General features: G+C 43.0%; 1 protein-coding gene across 2 annotated transcripts; it reads right to left on the bottom strand.

Annotated features, from left to right (window-relative positions):
• Nucleotides 1-64: 64 nt before the first annotated feature.
• LOC131954804 (uncharacterized) lies at nucleotides 65-15,631 on the bottom strand. 2 transcript variants are annotated; one of them, XR_009388798.1, is made up of 10 exons: nucleotides 15,465-15,631; nucleotides 10,080-10,244; nucleotides 9,730-9,886; nucleotides 9,179-9,240; nucleotides 8,682-8,818; nucleotides 6,648-6,751; nucleotides 5,603-5,723; nucleotides 5,186-5,358; nucleotides 3,601-3,786; nucleotides 65-1,916 (listed from the first exon to the last, which is right to left on the bottom strand). XR_009388798.1 is itself a non-coding variant. In XM_059318597.1 (10 exons), exons 2-10 carry the CDS (start codon nucleotides 10,224-10,226, stop codon nucleotides 1,722-1,724), a joined length of 1,278 nt encoding a protein of 425 aa, XP_059174580.1. In that variant the 5' UTR covers nucleotides 10,227-10,244; nucleotides 15,465-15,631; the 3' UTR covers nucleotides 65-1,721. The 2 variants fall into 2 exon arrangements, 1 of the variants encoding a protein (XP_059174580.1); XM_059318597.1 differs by having other exon boundaries at nucleotides 5,190-5,358.
• Nucleotides 15,632-17,826: the final 2,195 nt, after the last annotated feature.

The following is a 17,826-nucleotide window of genomic DNA, read 5'->3' as shown; positions in this document are numbered from 1 at the left end:
TAGTCACTTCTATCGTGCTGATTTCTATTATCACATTTATTAAATAAAAGACCAAGGCCAAACATGAAAATGCACTTTTTAATCACATAACAAACAATAATAAATAGCTTAAAGTTATTAGGTTGAAATTTTTATGAGTAAATTTTCATAAATTTTATTTTTTTCATGATTTAATACTTTTTACTATTAAAACTATAAAACCATCAGGCACTGAGACATGGTAAAACAAGAAAAGTACTTTGAATAAAAACTGCTTTAGCTGAAAGAATTGTAATGTAAGCAGTTTAAAATGTTCTTCACTTAAAATAAAATAAGTTGTTTTTTTTTGTCTTTTTCAACTTTTAATTTTTGGACTAGACAGATATGCTTAGGGTCATCTAAAATAATAATAGAAATAAATACATTGAAGCTGAATTTTCATTCAATTACAATATTATAATTAATGAATAAATGTCAGACAAAAGTACACCAGCAGGAGAAGATGTGTTTGGGTTTTAAAATGAAATGATAAGAACAAATTAATGTAGATGTATTCAAATCAAAACACTGAGGTTGTAATTAATGCTCTGGGTGTTTCCCACCACAAACTATCTGTTAAATATTTTTAAATTGAGTATCTGAAGTATTAGCAATATAATTCTAAATATAGCACAATGTTTAACTCAAAAACTGCTTGTTTACAATTTGGTTAAAATGTTTCACATTATTCTCTGAAAAGAATTTAAACTTTCTTATAAAAAGTCTTTGCAATATTTTTGAGGGAACTTTTATGTGCTGTCTTTGAAACTACAAGTGTGAGGTCTTTTAAAATTAAAACTAGATACACTGTATGAGCTCAAATATAAAAATAACTCTGGTTTGTGGACATTTTGGCAAATGGCATACAATGAGTCTTGAAAAATTCACATGTTAAAAAGAAAATAAAGTTTTTCTAAAATATATATTTCAAACAACTAATTGTTGAGATTTTTATAACTTTGGTAGATAATAAAAAAGTATTATTTGAAAGACTTGAAATATAGGCAAACATGTTCATTAAAAATCTAGTTCTTGTCATACCACTTTCAACTGTCAATTGCATTCATTCATGAAACCAATGGATAAAAGAAAACATCTTTAAATGTTGCCAAGAGAATGTGTTGTATAACTTGATCTAGATCTAGATACTACCAGTTCAACTCTCACTAAATGATTTCGACAATTCATACCTTTCTCACAAAAATCAATGCTATTATACTGTGTTAAAAGTCATCAAAAAAAGTGTGCTACCAATCTCAAATCAAAACATTTATACAAATGTGCACAGCAGAAATTTGATCAAGATGTGCTAGGGCTAGGTCCATACATTGCACTATTGTAGGTCCAATTATAGTTCTTTAAAAAAATGATACAAGATCTAGACGCCTGGATTCCAATTCAATTGTGTTGCAATGAGATCAAGTTTTTTTAGAAGCGCCACATAAGATTACTTGGATCAAAAAACTACCAAGTAAATCAATTCTATGCTGAAATCAGTTGAACGGTTGAAAAGTTTCTTTAAATTTCAGTTTTATTTATCGAGACTCAAGACCTAACTCAAAGAGTGGCCTGATAAAAAGTTAGCAATACTGGCGACAATTTTTTTTAAATTGAGAAAGCAACAACTAAAGTTGCAGTGAGACCAATGTTCTTGAGTAAAGATTGCTGTATTTTGGAGTGCTTGCATTTATTTTGTTCAAGTTTCATATTTCATACTCTGCTTTCACCTCTCGTTCCCTTTCGCCATCACAGACTTTTTGAGGTTGCCGAACCAAATAAAAGCTGCCAATTTGCACTTTGTCCGAGGCCATATTGAACCACTCACTATTTTTAACACGATTGAGTGTGTATCTGGAACTTGGGACATAGGACAGCATTCCGATAAGAAGCTCTTTTATCTGAGGGGTAAAGTTAAAAAAAACGTTGGGGACCTTCACAAATATTAATATTATTGCTAGATTGTTTCACAACATACATTGGGTGTCAGTTTTATCTCATAAGGAATGCGTGCTAGGGTACGCTTAATTAATTATAGACAATTTTGATCTTATAAAAACATTTATAGGGCCTATGCATGCTTTTACTAGCTAGATCTACCAAACTTTTGGAGTGGGCAACAATTCTAACACTAGTAACACATGAATTCTTTGTATTAAACTTGGTTATTAATAAAGAGTGATAACCCCTAGATTTTCTCGTATATTCATATGTATTACATTATGTAACCGTAAGGGGGATGTTACTTTCATTGCAAACGTGCAAAAGAATTTTTTTTTTTTAAATTCATTTTTCCTTTTTCGTATACGAATTATAGAGGAAGTATTGTAATCTTGCGAAAAATCCCTGAGTAAGAGTTCATATAGATCTAGATCTAAAAGTATTTTATCAAATTTGTAGTTCAATATCTGCTTTTGAACTAGTACAACCGGAAGTGGTACCGACTCTACTTTCGGTTTCACAAAGGCAATAACTTGAGCAAAGTTAAGATAGCGAATTCCATTTTATAAGATTGTAGTAATTGTATACGCATGTTTAGAATTTTGAATAATTTTTATAAACTGGAAGTGGCACTTTAAATTCCAAGTGAACACCATAACTTGAGTACTGTTTCAATGAGCTGGACGAGGAAAGTATATTAGTATAAGATCTTAAACCTGGATTACTTACAATTTTTAGTGAATTGTCTTAACCGGAAGTGGTTCTTATATAATATAATTCTGGTTTATAAAATACCGACAACTTAAATACTGTTTCAGTTTGGTGGACGAAATTGTAAACACAGATATATGATCTAATTCTCTGGACTCTTTCAATTTTTGAGTGATTACAAGTTAACTGAATTATTACTTTATGCTATTTCCGAATTGAACACTAAATGAACGTAAACAATGTGAGCATAATCGAGTGTTCGACTTTTTATTATCCTGTAAGGGGTCATCCATAAATGACGTCACACTCGTAGGGGGGAGGGGGGTCCGTAATTTTGTGACGATGTGTGATGAGGGGGAGGGGGGGGGTTAGATGTTGGGCAGAGTTTCTTCCAGGCATCTCTTCGGGGGGGCGAAGCCCCCCCGAAAAATTTTTACCGCCCCCCCGAACGAAATGAAATTTATATAATTTATATAGAAAATATATACTTTTAACAGTGTCCGCCCCCCCGAAGAAAGTTTACCGCCCCCCCGAAGATTTCAAGTGCCCCCCCGGAGAAAAAAGTCTGGAAGAAACACTGATGTTGGGACGTCACATTTTTGCATTATAAAAAAGCAATGTTAGAAAACGAATTTTAGACGTAATTTCGCTTTTTAGATAACTGTTTTAATAAATTGTAATAGTTTAGACAAGATTTTGGAAAAATATCAATGTTTAAAAAAAATTCAACTGCAATTTTGAGGGGGGTTGTAGGTTGAGGTGTGACGTCATTTTAGGGGGGGTCTGGCTTTTTGTGACGAAATGTGACGGAGGGGAGGGGGGGAGGTAAAAATCGTCAAAAAAAGCGTGACGTCATTTATGGATGACCCCTAACCAGCGGACTGGAAATGTCAGGACTCAATTTTTTTTTTTTAAAAGTATCCAATCAAATACCTGTGGGGACAGGACCATGACCGAGGGGGGAGGGAACACCAAGGGCTTGAGGGCTCGGGCCTCCTCCTCTGTCTTGACGCGACCGTAGGGCAGTCGGCCCACCACCATGGTGAACAGCACCGCCCCTAGGGACCACATGTCGGCCTGGCGGGGGTCATACATGTGTTTCATCAACATCTCAGGGGCCTGCCGGTGAAAAGAGGTCAAGGTCACTACAGTTGCTGGCTTGTGAATTTAAAAGTTGAACATTTAGGCCTGGGTGTGTTTGATTAGAGTTCATATCTGTTTTCAAAGAGTTGCTATTTATAGGAAGTGACAAAAGAAGTCAAGAATATCTGATCGTTTTTCTAGAGAAAACCAAATGTAGTTCTCCGATGATTGGCTTCAAAATAAAGGTCCGTTAGAAGCCAACTTTTGCGGTCAACTCTTGGTGGCCTACATTAGTTGATGTATGAGTAATTTCCCCGTGGGTCATCCGATGTGTGTGTGACGCCCGTGACTCATGAGTTGAGTGTTATCCCGTGGGTCACCAGAAGAGAGACATCTCAATCCCACCCACCCGGCCTCTACCTAGCCCCAGGTGAAAGAAAAAGACGTGTCTTCACCTGCCTCAGTCCCACCCCAACCCCAGCCCACCCAACCCCACCCCAGCCCACCCAACCCCACCCCAGCCCACCCAACCCCACCCCAGCCCCAATAAAAAAAAGACGTGTGTCTTCACCTGCCTCAGTCCCACGCCACCCCCAGGTAAAACAAAAGACGTGTGTCTTCACCCCACCCCAGGTGTAAAAAAAAAAGACGTGTGTCTTCACCTGCCCCACCCCCAGGTAAAAAAAAAAAGACGTGTGTCTTCACCTGCCCCACCCCCAGGTAAAAAAAAAAGACGTGTGTCTTCACCTGCACCACCCCACCCCCAGGTAAAAAAAAAGACGTGTGTCTTCACCTGCACCACCCCACCCCCAGGTAAAAAAAAAGACGTGTGTCTTCACCTGCACCACCCCACCCCCAGGTAAAAAAAAAGACGTGTGTCTTCACCTGCCCCACCCCCAGGTAAAAAAAAAAGACGTGTGTCTTCACCTGCCCCACCCCCAGGTGTAAAAAAAAAAAAGACGTGTGTCTTCACCTGCCCCACCCCCAGGTAAAAAAAAAAAGACGTGTGTCTTCACCTGCCCCACCCCCAGGTAAAAAAAAAAAAGACGTGTGTCTTCACCTGCCCCACCCCCAGGTAAAAAAAAAAAGACGTGTGTCTTCACCTGCCTCACCCCCAGGTAAAAAAAAAAAGACGTGTGTCTTCACCTGCCCCACCCCCAGGTAAAAAAAAAAAGACGTGTGTCTTCACCTGCCCCACCCCCAGGTAAAAAAAAAAAGACGTGTGTCTTCACCTGCCCCACCCCCAGGTAAAAAAAAAAAGACGTGTGTCTTCACCTGCCCCACCCCCAGGTAAAAAAAAAAAGACGTGTGTCTTCACCTGCCCCACCCCCAGGTAAAAAAAGACGTGTGTCTTCACCTGCCCCACCCCCAGGTAAAAAAAGACGTGTGTCTTCACCTGCCCCACCCCCAGGTAAAAAAAGACGTGTGTCTTCACCTGCCTGGTATCCCGGAGTTCCAGCCAACTCGCGACACAGCGGGTCACCGGGTGAGTAGAGCACGGCATGGCTGAAGTCTGCGATCTTGACCATGTTGTCATTGGTTACCAGAATATTCTGCAGACAGAGGTCCCTGTGGGCCACGCCCGACAGATGCATGTACTCTACAGCACTGAAACAAGGAAATATGTACTCGAGTTAACTACATACATGACTGTGTGTTGTTGTACTTGGTAACTTGTTCTGTTGTCCCAGTTCACTCCCCTTGTTGGGTATTGTCGTGGTGACGTTTGTCTTGATTTAGTTTGGTCCAGTTATTTTAATGTACCAGAAGGCTATATATAGGCCTAACTTTGTGAATGTGAACAGTTGCATGCAGTCAAACAAAGTCCACGGTCTCTGAGATATTGTCTTACCTGTGCAGCTGTCTGAGGTATTTCCTGGCAATAGACTCACTGACAAATCTGGCATCGTGTACTCTGAGTAAAGTCTCCAGATTTCCGCTCTCACAGAACTCCAACACAAGGCCGGTCCTTCCTGGGTGGAAGATATATCAGTGTGCGTGTGTGTGTGTGTGTGTGTGTGTGTACCTTGGTAGAGGTGAGATAAGAACAGGACGTACCTTGGTAGAGGTGAGATAAGAACAGGACGTACCTTGGTAGAGGTGAGATAAGAACAGGACGTACCTTGGTAGAGGTGAGATAAGACGTACCTTGGTAGAGGTGAGATAAGACGTACCTTGGTATAGGTGAAATAAGACGTACCTTGGTAGAGGTGAGATAAGAACAGGACGTACCTTGGTAGAGGTGAGATAAGAACAGGACGTACCTTGGTAGAGGTGAGATAAGAACAGGACGTACCTTGGTAGAGGTGAGATAAGAACAGGACGTACTTTGGTAGAGGTGAGATAAAAACAGGACGTACCTTGGTAGAGGTGAGATAAGACGTACCTTGGTAGAGGTGAGATAAGAACAGGACGTACCTTGGTAGAGGTGAGATAAGAACAGGACGTACCTTGGTAGAGGTGAGATAAAAACAGGACGTACCTTGGTAGAGGTGAGATAAGAACAGGACGTACCTTGGTAGAGGTGAGATAAGAACAGGACGTACCTTGGTAGAGGTGAGATAAGAACAGGACGTACCTTGGTAGAGGTGAGATAAGAACAGGACGTACCTTGGTAGAGGTGAGATAAGAACAGGACGTACTTTGGTAGAGGTGAGATAAAAACAGGACGTACCTTGGTAGAGGTGAGATAAGAACAGGACGTACCTTGGTAGAGGTGAGATAAAACGTACCTTGGTAGAGGTGAGATAACAGGACGTACCTTGGTAGAGGTGAGATAAGACGTACCTTGGTAGAGGTGAGATAAGACGTACCTTGGTAGAGGTGAGATAAGAACAGGACGTACCTTGGTAGAGGTGAGATAAGACGTACCTTGATAGAGGTGAGATAAGACGTACCTTGATAGAAGATGGTGTTGATCAGAGCCACAATGTGCTGGTGCTGAAGACGTTTGTGCAGTAGGATCTCATCTGATGGGCTGTCTTTTTTCTGCTCCTCCGAGCTGGTCAAGACACAGCGGGTTGTCAGACGTAGTCATACATGGTTGGCGGGGTGTGCAATAACAACCACTCCAGGTTCAACAACAACCACCCATACGGCAACAACAACCACCCACACGAAAAGTGACGGCAACAACAACCAACAACACGGCAACATCAACCACCCACACGAAAAGTGACGGCAACAACAAGCAACCACACGGCAACAACAACCACCCACACGCAACAACAACCACCTACGCGGCAATAACAACCACCCACACGGCAACATCAACCACCCACACGCAACAACAACCAACCACACGCAACAACAACCACCCACACGAAAAGTGACGGCAACATCAACCACCCACACGGCAACATCAACCACCCACACGAAAAGTGACGGCAACAACAAGCAACCACACGGCAACAACAACCACCCACACGCAACAACAACCACCTACGCGGCAATAACAACCACCCACACGGCAACATCAACCACCCACACGCAACAACAACCAACCACACGCAACAACAACCACCCACACGAAAAGTGACGGCAACATCAACCACCCACACGGCAACATCAACCACCCACACGAAAAGTGACGGCAACAACAAGCAACCACACGGCAACAACAACCACCCACACGCAACAACAACCACCTACGCGGCAATAACAACCACCCACACGGCAACATCAACCACCCACACGCAACAACAACCACCCACACGGCAACATCAACCACCCACACGCAACAACAACCAACCACACGCAACAACAACCACCTACGCGGCAACAACAACCACCTACGCGGCAACAACAACCACCCACACGGCAACAACAACCACCCACACGCAACAACAACCACCCACACGGCAACAACAACCACCCACACGAAAAGTGACGGCAACAACAACCACCCACACGGCAACATCAACCACCCACACGAAAAGTGACGGCAACAACAAGCAACCACACGGCAACAACAATCACCCACACGGCAACATCAACCAACCACACGGCAACATCAACCACCCACACGGCAACAATCACCCACACGGCAACATCAGCCACCCACACGGCAACATCAACCACCCACACGGCAACCACAACCAATCAACCACCCACACGGCAACATCAACCACCCACACGGCAACAATCACCCACACGGCAACATCAGCCACCCACACGGCAACCACAACCACCCACACGGCAACATCAACCACCCACACGGCAACATCAACCACCCACACGCAACAACAACCACCTACGCGGCAACAACAACCACCTACGCGGCAACATCAACCACCCACACGCAACAACAAACCAACCACACGCAACAACAACCACCCACACGCAACAACAACCACCTACGCGGCAACAACAACCACCTACGCGGCAACAACAACCACCCACACGGCAACAACAACCACCCACACGCAACAACAACCACCCACACGGCAACAACAACCACCCACACGAAAAGTGACGGCAACAACAACCACCCACACGGCAACATCAACCACCCACACGAAAAGTGACGGCAACAACAAGCAACCACACGGCAACAACAATCACCCACACGGCAACATCAACCAACCACACGGCAACATCAACCACCCACACGGCAACAATCACCCACACGGCAACATCAGCCACCCACACGGCAACATCAACCACCCACACGGCAACCACAACCAATCAACCACCCACACGGCAACATCAACCACCCACACGGCAACAATCACCCACACGGCAACATCAGCCACCCACACGGCAACCACAACCACCCACACGGCAACATCAACCACCCACACGGCAACATCAACCACCCACACGGCAACAACAACCACCCACACACAACAACCACCACCCACACACAACAACAACCACCTGCGCGGCAACAACAACCACCCACACACAACAACAACACGCCAGTTACTCACGCTGGTGTTGGCTGTTTCCTTTTCTTGCCACTCTGGAGTTTGATGGCCACTGGTTGGCATTCGCTCTCCCTCACCTCAATGCCTTCTCTCAGATCCTGGGCCAGTATCACAGTACCCGACCGACCCTTGGCTATCACCTGGGTGCCGCAGTGGCGCAGGTCAAATAGAATTAGACAAAAAGTTAAGGGCTGCTTTTATTTGACTAACTTGTTTGAATAATTGAAACAAATTTGTATTATATTTATTTGCTGCAATTATCGTCGCTAGCGTTGGCTTTGGTCAGGATAAGGTTATGGGGTTATGTTTTAGGTTAAGGCTAGGGTTTAAGCTAGGTTTATGGAAGCTTCACTACCAAAAGGAGAGCGTCCTGATAAAGTTTGAACAGTTTTAAAAACACATCTGTTTTAAAAACACATCTGTTTTAAAAACACATCTGTTTTAAAAACACATCTGTTTTAAAAACATGTGTTTTAAAAACACATTTGCTCTGGGTTTACCTGAAGGGGTTTATAACCAATTTGAGGTAGTTCGGGTATGATGACGTCATAGTGTTTGTTTCCTGAAAAGTTGTATAAAAAGATGGATAAACGATGTAGTCTATGGCTATTTGATCAAAATTACTCAAATGTTTTTAAGTCTGATTTGTTGGTGAGATAAATAAATAATAAATAAAAGTGTTTAGAGTGAGTGATGGTGGATGTGTGATGGTAGATGTGTGATGGTAGATGTGTGATGGTGGATGAGTGATGGTAGATGTGTGATGGTAGATGTGTGATGGTGGATGTGTGATGGTAGATGTGTGATGGTGGATGAGTGATGGTTGATGTGTGATGGTGGATGTGTAATGGTTGATGAGTGATGGTGGTTGAGTGATGGTGGATTTGTGATGGTGGATGTGTGGGTTGATGTGTGATGGTGGATGTGTAATGGTTGATGAGTGATGGTGGTTGAGTGATGGTGGATGTGTGATGGTGGATGAGTGATGGTAGATGTGTGATGGTAGATGTGTGATGGTAGATGTGTGATGGTGCGTGAGTGATTGACTGACCTGTCTTGATGGCTTTGGGCGGGTACTTGCTGAGGGGGAGGGGGTACTTGTGGGACCAGACGTCCTCCAGCTCACAGGCGTGGGTGTGGATCACGGCAGGGGACCCCTCGTTCTCCAGGTCTCGCAGCACAGTCACGAACTCGTGACACATGTTCCCCTGGGGGTGGGGATGTCACGTGGTTAATGTCAGATATCAGACAAATGACACTTGTTCGATATAAACGATAAACGTCAAAACTTAATGAGGTGACGTCAAGAGCCTAATAAAACCACGCAGACGACAAATGCAATCGGAGAGGTGGGGAACAGAAAAAAACAGAGAACTATGTGGGGTGGGGGTGGGGGCTGACCTGCGAGTCCCCAGACGCCGACCCCTGGGCCATACATGGTGTCTTGGCCGAGGAGCAGCAGCTGTCCTGACTTGTGTGTGCTTTAGAGTTGTCGCCACTGATCAGGGCATCCATCTTTCTCTTCCGGTCTTTGTTAGGCTGAGTCATGACTCATGCTGGCTGCTCCTGTATCAGTACATGAGGAGTCAGTGCATGTGGAGACATGTGTCAGTCAGTACATGTGGAGTCATGTGTCAGTACATGTGGAGTCATGTGTCAGTAAGTACAAGTGGAGTCATGTGTCAGTAAGTACAAGTGGAGTCATGTGTCAGTCAGTACATGTGGAGTCATGTGTCAGTACATGTGGAGTCATGTGTCAGTACAAGTGGAGTCATGTGTCAGTCAGTACATGTGGAGACATGTGTCAGTACATGTGGAGTCATGTGTCAGTACATGTGGAGTCATGTGTCAGTCAGTACAAGTGGAGTCATGTGTCAGTCAGTACATGTGGAGTCATGTGTCAGTACATGTGGAGTCATGTGTCAGTACATGTGGAGTCATGTGTCAGTACACGTGGAGTCATGTGTCAGTACATGTGGAGTCATGTGTCAGTACACGTGGAGTCATGTGTCAGTACATGTGGAGTCATGTGTCAGTACATGTGGAGTCATGTGTCAGTACATGTGGAGTCATGTGTCAGTCAGTACATGTGGAGTCATGTGTCAGTACATGTGGAGTCATGTGTCAGTACACGTGGAGTCATGTGTCAGTACACGTGGAGTCATGCGTCAGTCAGTACAAGTGGAGTCATGTGTCAGTACATGTGGAGACATGTGTCAGTCAGTACATGTGGAGTCATGTGTCAGTCAGTACATGTGGAGTCATGTGTCAGTACATGTGGAGTCATGTGTCAGTCAGTACATGTGGAGTCATGTGTCAGTCAGTACATGTGGAGTCATGTGTCAGTACATGTGGAGTCATGTGTCAGTACATGTGGAGTCATGTGTCAGTCAGTACATGTGGAGTCATGTGTCAGTCAGTACATGTAGAGTCATGTGTCAGTACATGTGGAGTCATGTGTCAGTCAGTACATGTGGAGTCAAGTCTGTACATGTGGAGTCATGTGTCAGTACATGTGGAGTCATGTGTCAGTCAGTACATGTGGAGTCATGTGTCTGTACATGTGGAGTCATGTGTCAGTCAGTACATGTGGAGTCATGTGTCAGTCAGTACAAGTGGAGTCAAGTGTCAGTCAGTACAAGTGGAGTCATGTGTCAGTCAGTACATGTGGAGTCATGTGTCAGTACATGTGGAGTCATGTGTCAGTACAAGTGGAGTCATGTGTCAGTCAGTACAAGTGGAGTCATGTGTCAGTCAGTACATGTGGAGTCATGTGTCAGTACATGTGGAGTCATGTGTCAGTCAGTACATGTGGAGTCATGTGTCAGTCAGTACATGTGGAGTCATGTGTCAGTACATGTGGAGTCATGTGTCAGTACATGTGGAGTTATGTGTCAGTCAGTACACATGGAGTCATGTGTCAGTCAGTACATGTGGAGTCATGTGTCAGTACATGTGGAGTCATGTGTCAGTCAGTACATGTGGAGTCATGTGTCAGTACATGTGGAGTCATGTGTCAGTCAGTACATGTGGAGTCATGTGTCAGTACATGTGGAGTCATGTGTCAGTCAGTACACATGGAGTCATGTGTCAGTCAGTACATGTGGAGTCATGTGTCAGTACATGTGGAGACATGTGTCAGTCAGTACATGTGGAGTCATGTGTCAGTACATGTGGAGACATGTGTCAGTCAGTACATGTGGAGTCATGTGTCAGTACATGTGGAGTCATGTGTCAGTACATGTGGAGTCATGTGTCAGTCAGTACATGTGGAGTCATGTGTCAGTACATGTGGAGTCATGTGTCAGTACATGTGGAGACATGTGTCAGTACATGTGGAGACATGTGTCAGTACATGTGGAGTCATGTGTCAGCACATGTGGAGACATGTGTCAGTACATGTGGAGTCATGTGTCAGTACATGTGGAGACATGTGTCAGTCAGTACAAGTGGAGTCATGTGTCAGTCAGTACACGTGGAGTCATGTGTCAGTCAGTACATTTGGAGTCATGTGTCAGTACATGTGGAGTCATGTGTCAGTACATGTGGAGTCATGTGTCAGTACATGTGGAGTCATGTGTCAGTACATGTGGAGACATGTGTCAGTACATGTGGAGTCATGTGTCAGTACATGTGGAGACATGTGTTAGTACATGTGGAGTCATGTGTCAGTACATGTGGAGACATGTGTCAGTACATGTGGAGTCATGTGTCAGTACATGTGGAGACATGTGTCAGTCAGTACAAGTGGAGTCATGTGTCAGTCAGTACACGTGGAGTCATGTGTCAGTCAGTACATTTGGAGTCATGTGTCAGTACATGTGGAGTCATGTGTCAGTACATGTGGAGTCATGTGTCAGTACATGTGGAGTCATGTGTCAGTACATGTGGAGACATGTGTCAGTACATGTGGAGACATGTGTCAGTCAGTACACGTGGAGTCATGTGTCAGTCAGTACATGTGGAGACATGTGTCAGTACATGTGGAGACATGTGTCAGTCAGTACATGTGAAGTCATGTGTCAGTCAGTAAATGTGGAGACATGTGTCAGTACATGTGGAGTCATGTGTCAGTAAGTACAAGTGGAGTCATGTGTCAGTCAGTACACGTGGAGTCATGTGTCAGTACATGTGAAGTCATGTGTCAGTCAGTAAATGTGGAGACATGTGTCAGTACATGTGGAGTCATGTGTCAGTAAGTACAAGTGGAGTCATGTGTCAGTCAGTACACTTGGAGTCATGTGTCAGTCAGTACATGTGGAGTCATGTGTCCGTACATGTGAAGTCATGTGTCAGTACATGTGGAGTCATGTGTCAGTAAGTACAAGTGGAGTCATGCGTCAGTCAGTACACGTGGAGTCATGTGTCAGTACATGTGAAGTCATGTGTCAGTCAGTAAATGTGGAGACATGTGTCAGTACATGTGGAGTCATGTGTCAGTAAGTACAAGTGAAGTCATGTGTCAGTACATGTGAAGTCATGTGTCAGTCAGTAAATGTGGAGACATGTGTCAGTACATGTGGAGTCATGTGTCAGTCAGTACATGTGGAGTCATGTGTCCGTACATGTGAAGTCATGTGTCAGTACATGTGGAGTCATGTGTCAGTAAGTACAAGTGGAGTCATGTGTCAGTCAGTACACGTGGAGTCATGTGTCAGTACATGTGAAGTCATGTGTCAGTCAGTAAATGTGGAGACATGTGTCAGTACATGTGGAGTCATGTGTCAGTACATGTGGAGTCATGTGTCAGTACATGTGGAGTCATGTGTCAGTACATGTGGAGTCATGTGTCAATCAGTACATGTGGAGTCGTGTGTCAGTCAGTACACATGGAGTCATGTGTCAGTACATGTGGAATAATGTGTCAGTACATGTGGAGTCATGTGTCAGTCAGTACACATGGAGTCATGTGTCAGTCAGTACATGTGGAGTCATGTGTCAGTCAGTACATGTGGAGTCATGTGTCAGTCAGTACATGTGGAGTCATGTGTCAGTACATGTGGAGTCATGTGTCAGTACATGTGGAGTCATGTGTCAGTACATGTGGAGTCATGTGTCAATCAGTACATGTGGAGTCATGTGTCAGTCAGTACACATGGAGTCATGTGTCAGTACATGTGGAATAATGTGTCAGTACATGTGGAGTCATGTGTCAGTCAGTACACATGGAGTCATGTGTCAGTCAGTACATGTGGAGTCATGTGTCAGTACATGTGGAGTCATGTGTCAGTACATGTGGAGTCATGTGTCAGTACATGTGGAGTCATGTGTCAGTAAATGTGGAGACATGTGTCAGTCAGTACATGTGGAGACATGTGTCAGTACATGTGGAGTCATGTGTCAGTACATGTGGAGTCATGTGTCAGTACATGTGTGATTTCTAATGTTACACGCACAAGAGGGCTAGTAAAAATGTGTTTTGTAAACATGTAATTTGTAAACATATGTTTTGTAAAGATACGTTTTGTAAAAATGAGTTTTGAAAATATATGTTTTATAAGATGTTTTGTAAATATATGCTTTGTAAAATTTGTTTTGTAAAGATGTTTTTTTAAAGATAAATTGTTGTAAAATGTGTTTTGTATTTCTAAATATGTCTTGACCATCAATCTTTAAAATCACCACCCGCAGAAGATACATCATTGAAAATGCATCGTCAGCAACACGTTTCCGTAGGAACAGTATCATAATTTATATAGATCTAGTGTGATAATGATGTACGTTCTTTAGTAACTAGCATTAATTGATAGCATTTTTTTGAGAATGTGTTTTTTTTATGGTGAGCATTGTTTTAGTTATGTGTTTTTTTATCGTGAGCATTGTTTTAGTTATGTGTTTTTTATGGTGAGCATTGTTTTAGTTATGTGTTTTTTATGGTGAGCCTTGTTTTAGTTATGTGTTTTTTATGGTGAGCATTGTTTTAGTTATGTGTTTTTTATGGCGAGCATTGTTTTAGTTATGTGTTTTTTTATGGTGAGCATTGTTTTAGTTATGTGTTTTTTTATGGTGAGCATTGTTTTAGTTATGTGTTTTTTATGGTGAGCCTTGTTTTAGTTATGTGTTTTTTATGGTGAGCATTGTTTTAGTTATGTGTTTTTTATGGCGAGCATTGTTTTAGTTATGTGTTTTTTTATGGTGAGCATTGTTTTAGTTATGTGTTTTTTTATGGTGAGCATTGTTTTAGTTATGTGTTTTTTATGGTGAGCATTGTTTTTGTTATGTGTTTTTTTATGGTGAGCATTGTTTTTGTTATGTGTTTTTTTATGGTGAGCATTGTTTTAGTTATGTGTTTTTTATGGTGAGCATTGTTTTAGTTATGTGTTTTTTATGGTGAGCATTGTTTTAGTTATGTGTTTTTATGGTGAGCATTGTTTTAGTTATGTGTTTTTATGGTGAGCATTGTTTTAGTTATGTGTTTTTCTTTTTGCGCCCAATGCTATTGGCACCCAAACAATGCTAGATAATATTTAGATTAAAAACGGACGATTTCTACAATTAAAAAAGTAATGAAAGTGAAACGTACCTTAAGAAAACATGTCAAACTTTTACATTAAGATTATTCTAGATCTAGATCTAGACTAGGACTAGAGAACATGTGAGAAGTCTTGACTCTAGAACTATAGTTAAGAAACCTGAAGCTTAGATATAGACCTAGACTTAGATCTATCTAGATCTAAACCTTAAACTAGAGTCTAGATCTAGAAAAATCTAGATCTAAAAATTAAAATCTAGAAAACAAGAGATTTCTGGACTCTATATTAAAGCCAAACATGTGAAACGTCTTACGTTTGAAAACAAAACAAAGGGTTTGTACGCTGCAGTAGGTAGGGCCGGCACATCTTGGCGTGTTGACAATTGATTTTATTTTATCTTTATAATTTTTTTGCCAAATTTAAAATCATTGAAAGCAAAATTCTCAATTTTTGAACTTTCACTCGTACGTCACAAGATAGTGGTGTAGTTTACATGTGACGTGTACACAAGTTTTCAACTGGGGCCATTTGTTTAGAGACTACTTGCTAAGCTTCTCACTTACTAAGTTTTTGGTCGGCTGCGGGGCGTGGGTTGTCCAATGATGGCGTTGTTCTGTCAGGGTTGCATTTATTTTTGTTGACACGTCATATATTTTAAATGTTCTAAACAAAAGCTCAACAAAATAAAGATATTTAATACTTTGATAATCAATGTGATACAGTTTACAAATGCCAAGAACTTGAAATTGTTTTTATTTCAATCGCTATACATATTTCTATAAACACACCCGACCAGATATATAAAGCAGACCTTTCACCGTCTATTCCGTAAATACTTTGTTCCGTGGCATTTGCAAACATATTTTTGTTTAAGCGTCGCACTTTTTCAATACAAGTAGAACAAAAAATAAAAACCAATATTGCAAGCCCATTCTCGAGAATTCCCTATAATTTATCCCCATGAATGTCAATATGACCTAGTGCAGCTATATTTGTTTATGTAACACATGGTGCAGTGGAGAAAATACATTTCGCTTTTCTTTTAATTCACGTACCTTAATTATTAGTGTTTATAAGCAATATGGTCAGCTACCTACATCAACACGCTATGGCCAGTGGCCAGCTACCTACATCAACACGCTATGGCCAGCTACCTACATCAACACGCTATGGCCAGCTACCTACATCAACACGCTATGGCCAGCTACCTACATCAACACGCTATGGCCAGTGGCCAGCTACCTACATCAACACGCTATGGCCAGTAGCCAGCTACCTACATCAACACGCTATGGCCAGCTACCTACATCAACACGCTATGGCCAGCTACCTACATCAACACGCTATGGCCAGCTACCTACATCAACACGCTATGGCCAGTGGCCAGCTACCTACATCAACACGCTATGGCCAGTAGCCAGCTACCTACATCAACACGCTATGGCCATCTACCTACATCAACACGCTATGGCCAGCTACCTACATCAACACGCTATGGCCAGCTACCTACATCAACACGCTATGGCCAGTAGCCAGCTACCTACATCAACACGCTATGGCCATCTACCTACATCAACACGCTATGGCCAGCTACCTACATCAACACGCTATGGCCAGCTACCTACATCAACACGCTATGGCCAGTAGCCAGCTACCTACATCAACACGCTATGGCCATCTACCTACATCAACACGCTATGGCCATCTACCTACATCAACACGCTATGGCCAGCTACCTACATCAACACGCTATGGCCAGTGGCCAGCTACCTACATCAACACGCTATGGCCAGTAGCCAGCTACCTACATCAACACGCTATGGCCATCTACCTACATCAACACGCTATGGCCAGTGGCCAGCTACCTACATCATCACGCTATGGCCAGTGGCCAGCTACCTACATCAACACGCTATGGCCAGTGGCCAGCTACCTACATCATCACGCTATGGCCAGTGGCCAGCTACCTACATCAACACGCTATGGCCAGTGGCCAGCTACCTACATCATCACGCTATGGCCAGTAGCCAGCTACCTACATCAACACGCTATGGCCATCTACCTACATCAACACGCTATGGCCAGTGGCCAGCTACCTACATCATCACGCTATGGCCAGTGGCCAGCTACCTACATCAACACGCTATGGCCAGTGGCCAGCTACCTACATCATCACGCTATGGCCAGTGGCCAGCTACCTACATCAACACGCTATGGCCAATGGCCAGCTACCTACATCAACACGCTATGGCCAGCTACCTACAACAACACGCTATGGCAAGTGGCCAGCTACCTACATCAACACGCTATGGCCAGTGGCCAGCTACCTACATCAACACGCTATGGCCAATGGCCAGCTACCTACATCAACACGCTATGGCCAGCTACCTACATCAACACGCTATGGCCATCTACCTACATCAACACGCTATGGCCAGCTACCTACATCAACACGCTAACAAGGTGTCGTAGCATTTGTCAGTAAAATAAGTGTGTTGTTCTATTGAACAAAAAAAAAGGAGTGATCTCCCCTAAACTTTCTCGAATATTCTTTTATAACACTACCGGGGATGGCAACTCGGGATATAGACATGATTTTTTATTCATTTTTAACTACTTAAACTTTTTTTCAAAATAGAATAGAATCTCGTAGAAAAAAGAATTGCACACCAAGT

The sequence above is a fragment of the Physella acuta genome, unplaced genomic scaffold (assembly GCF_028476545.2).
Source record: "Physella acuta isolate Inbredline_101_S28 unplaced genomic scaffold, ASM2847654v3 ptg001030l, whole genome shotgun sequence".
Classification (NCBI taxonomy): domain Eukaryota; kingdom Metazoa; phylum Mollusca; class Gastropoda; family Physidae; genus Physella; species Physella acuta.
The sequence above is the reverse complement of the archived record's forward strand: the minus strand, read 5'-3'. Positions and strand labels throughout refer to the sequence as shown.

What these genes read in the sequence shown, in the direction of transcription:
- LOC131954804 (XM_059318597.1), bottom strand. Translation starts at nt 10,226, where the DNA reads ATGACTCAGCCTAACAAAGACCGGAAGAGAAAGATGGATGCCCTGATC. An exon ending in CGGCGTCTGGGGACTCGCAG is followed by an intron (nt 9,887 to 10,079) that starts GTCAGCCCCCAC and finishes CCCCACCCCCAG; the next exon opens with GGGAACATGTGTCACGAGTT. An exon ending in TACCTCAGACAGCTGCACAG is followed by an intron (nt 5,359 to 5,602) that starts GTAAGACAATAT and finishes TCCTTGTTTCAG; the next exon opens with TGCTGTAGAGTACATGCATC.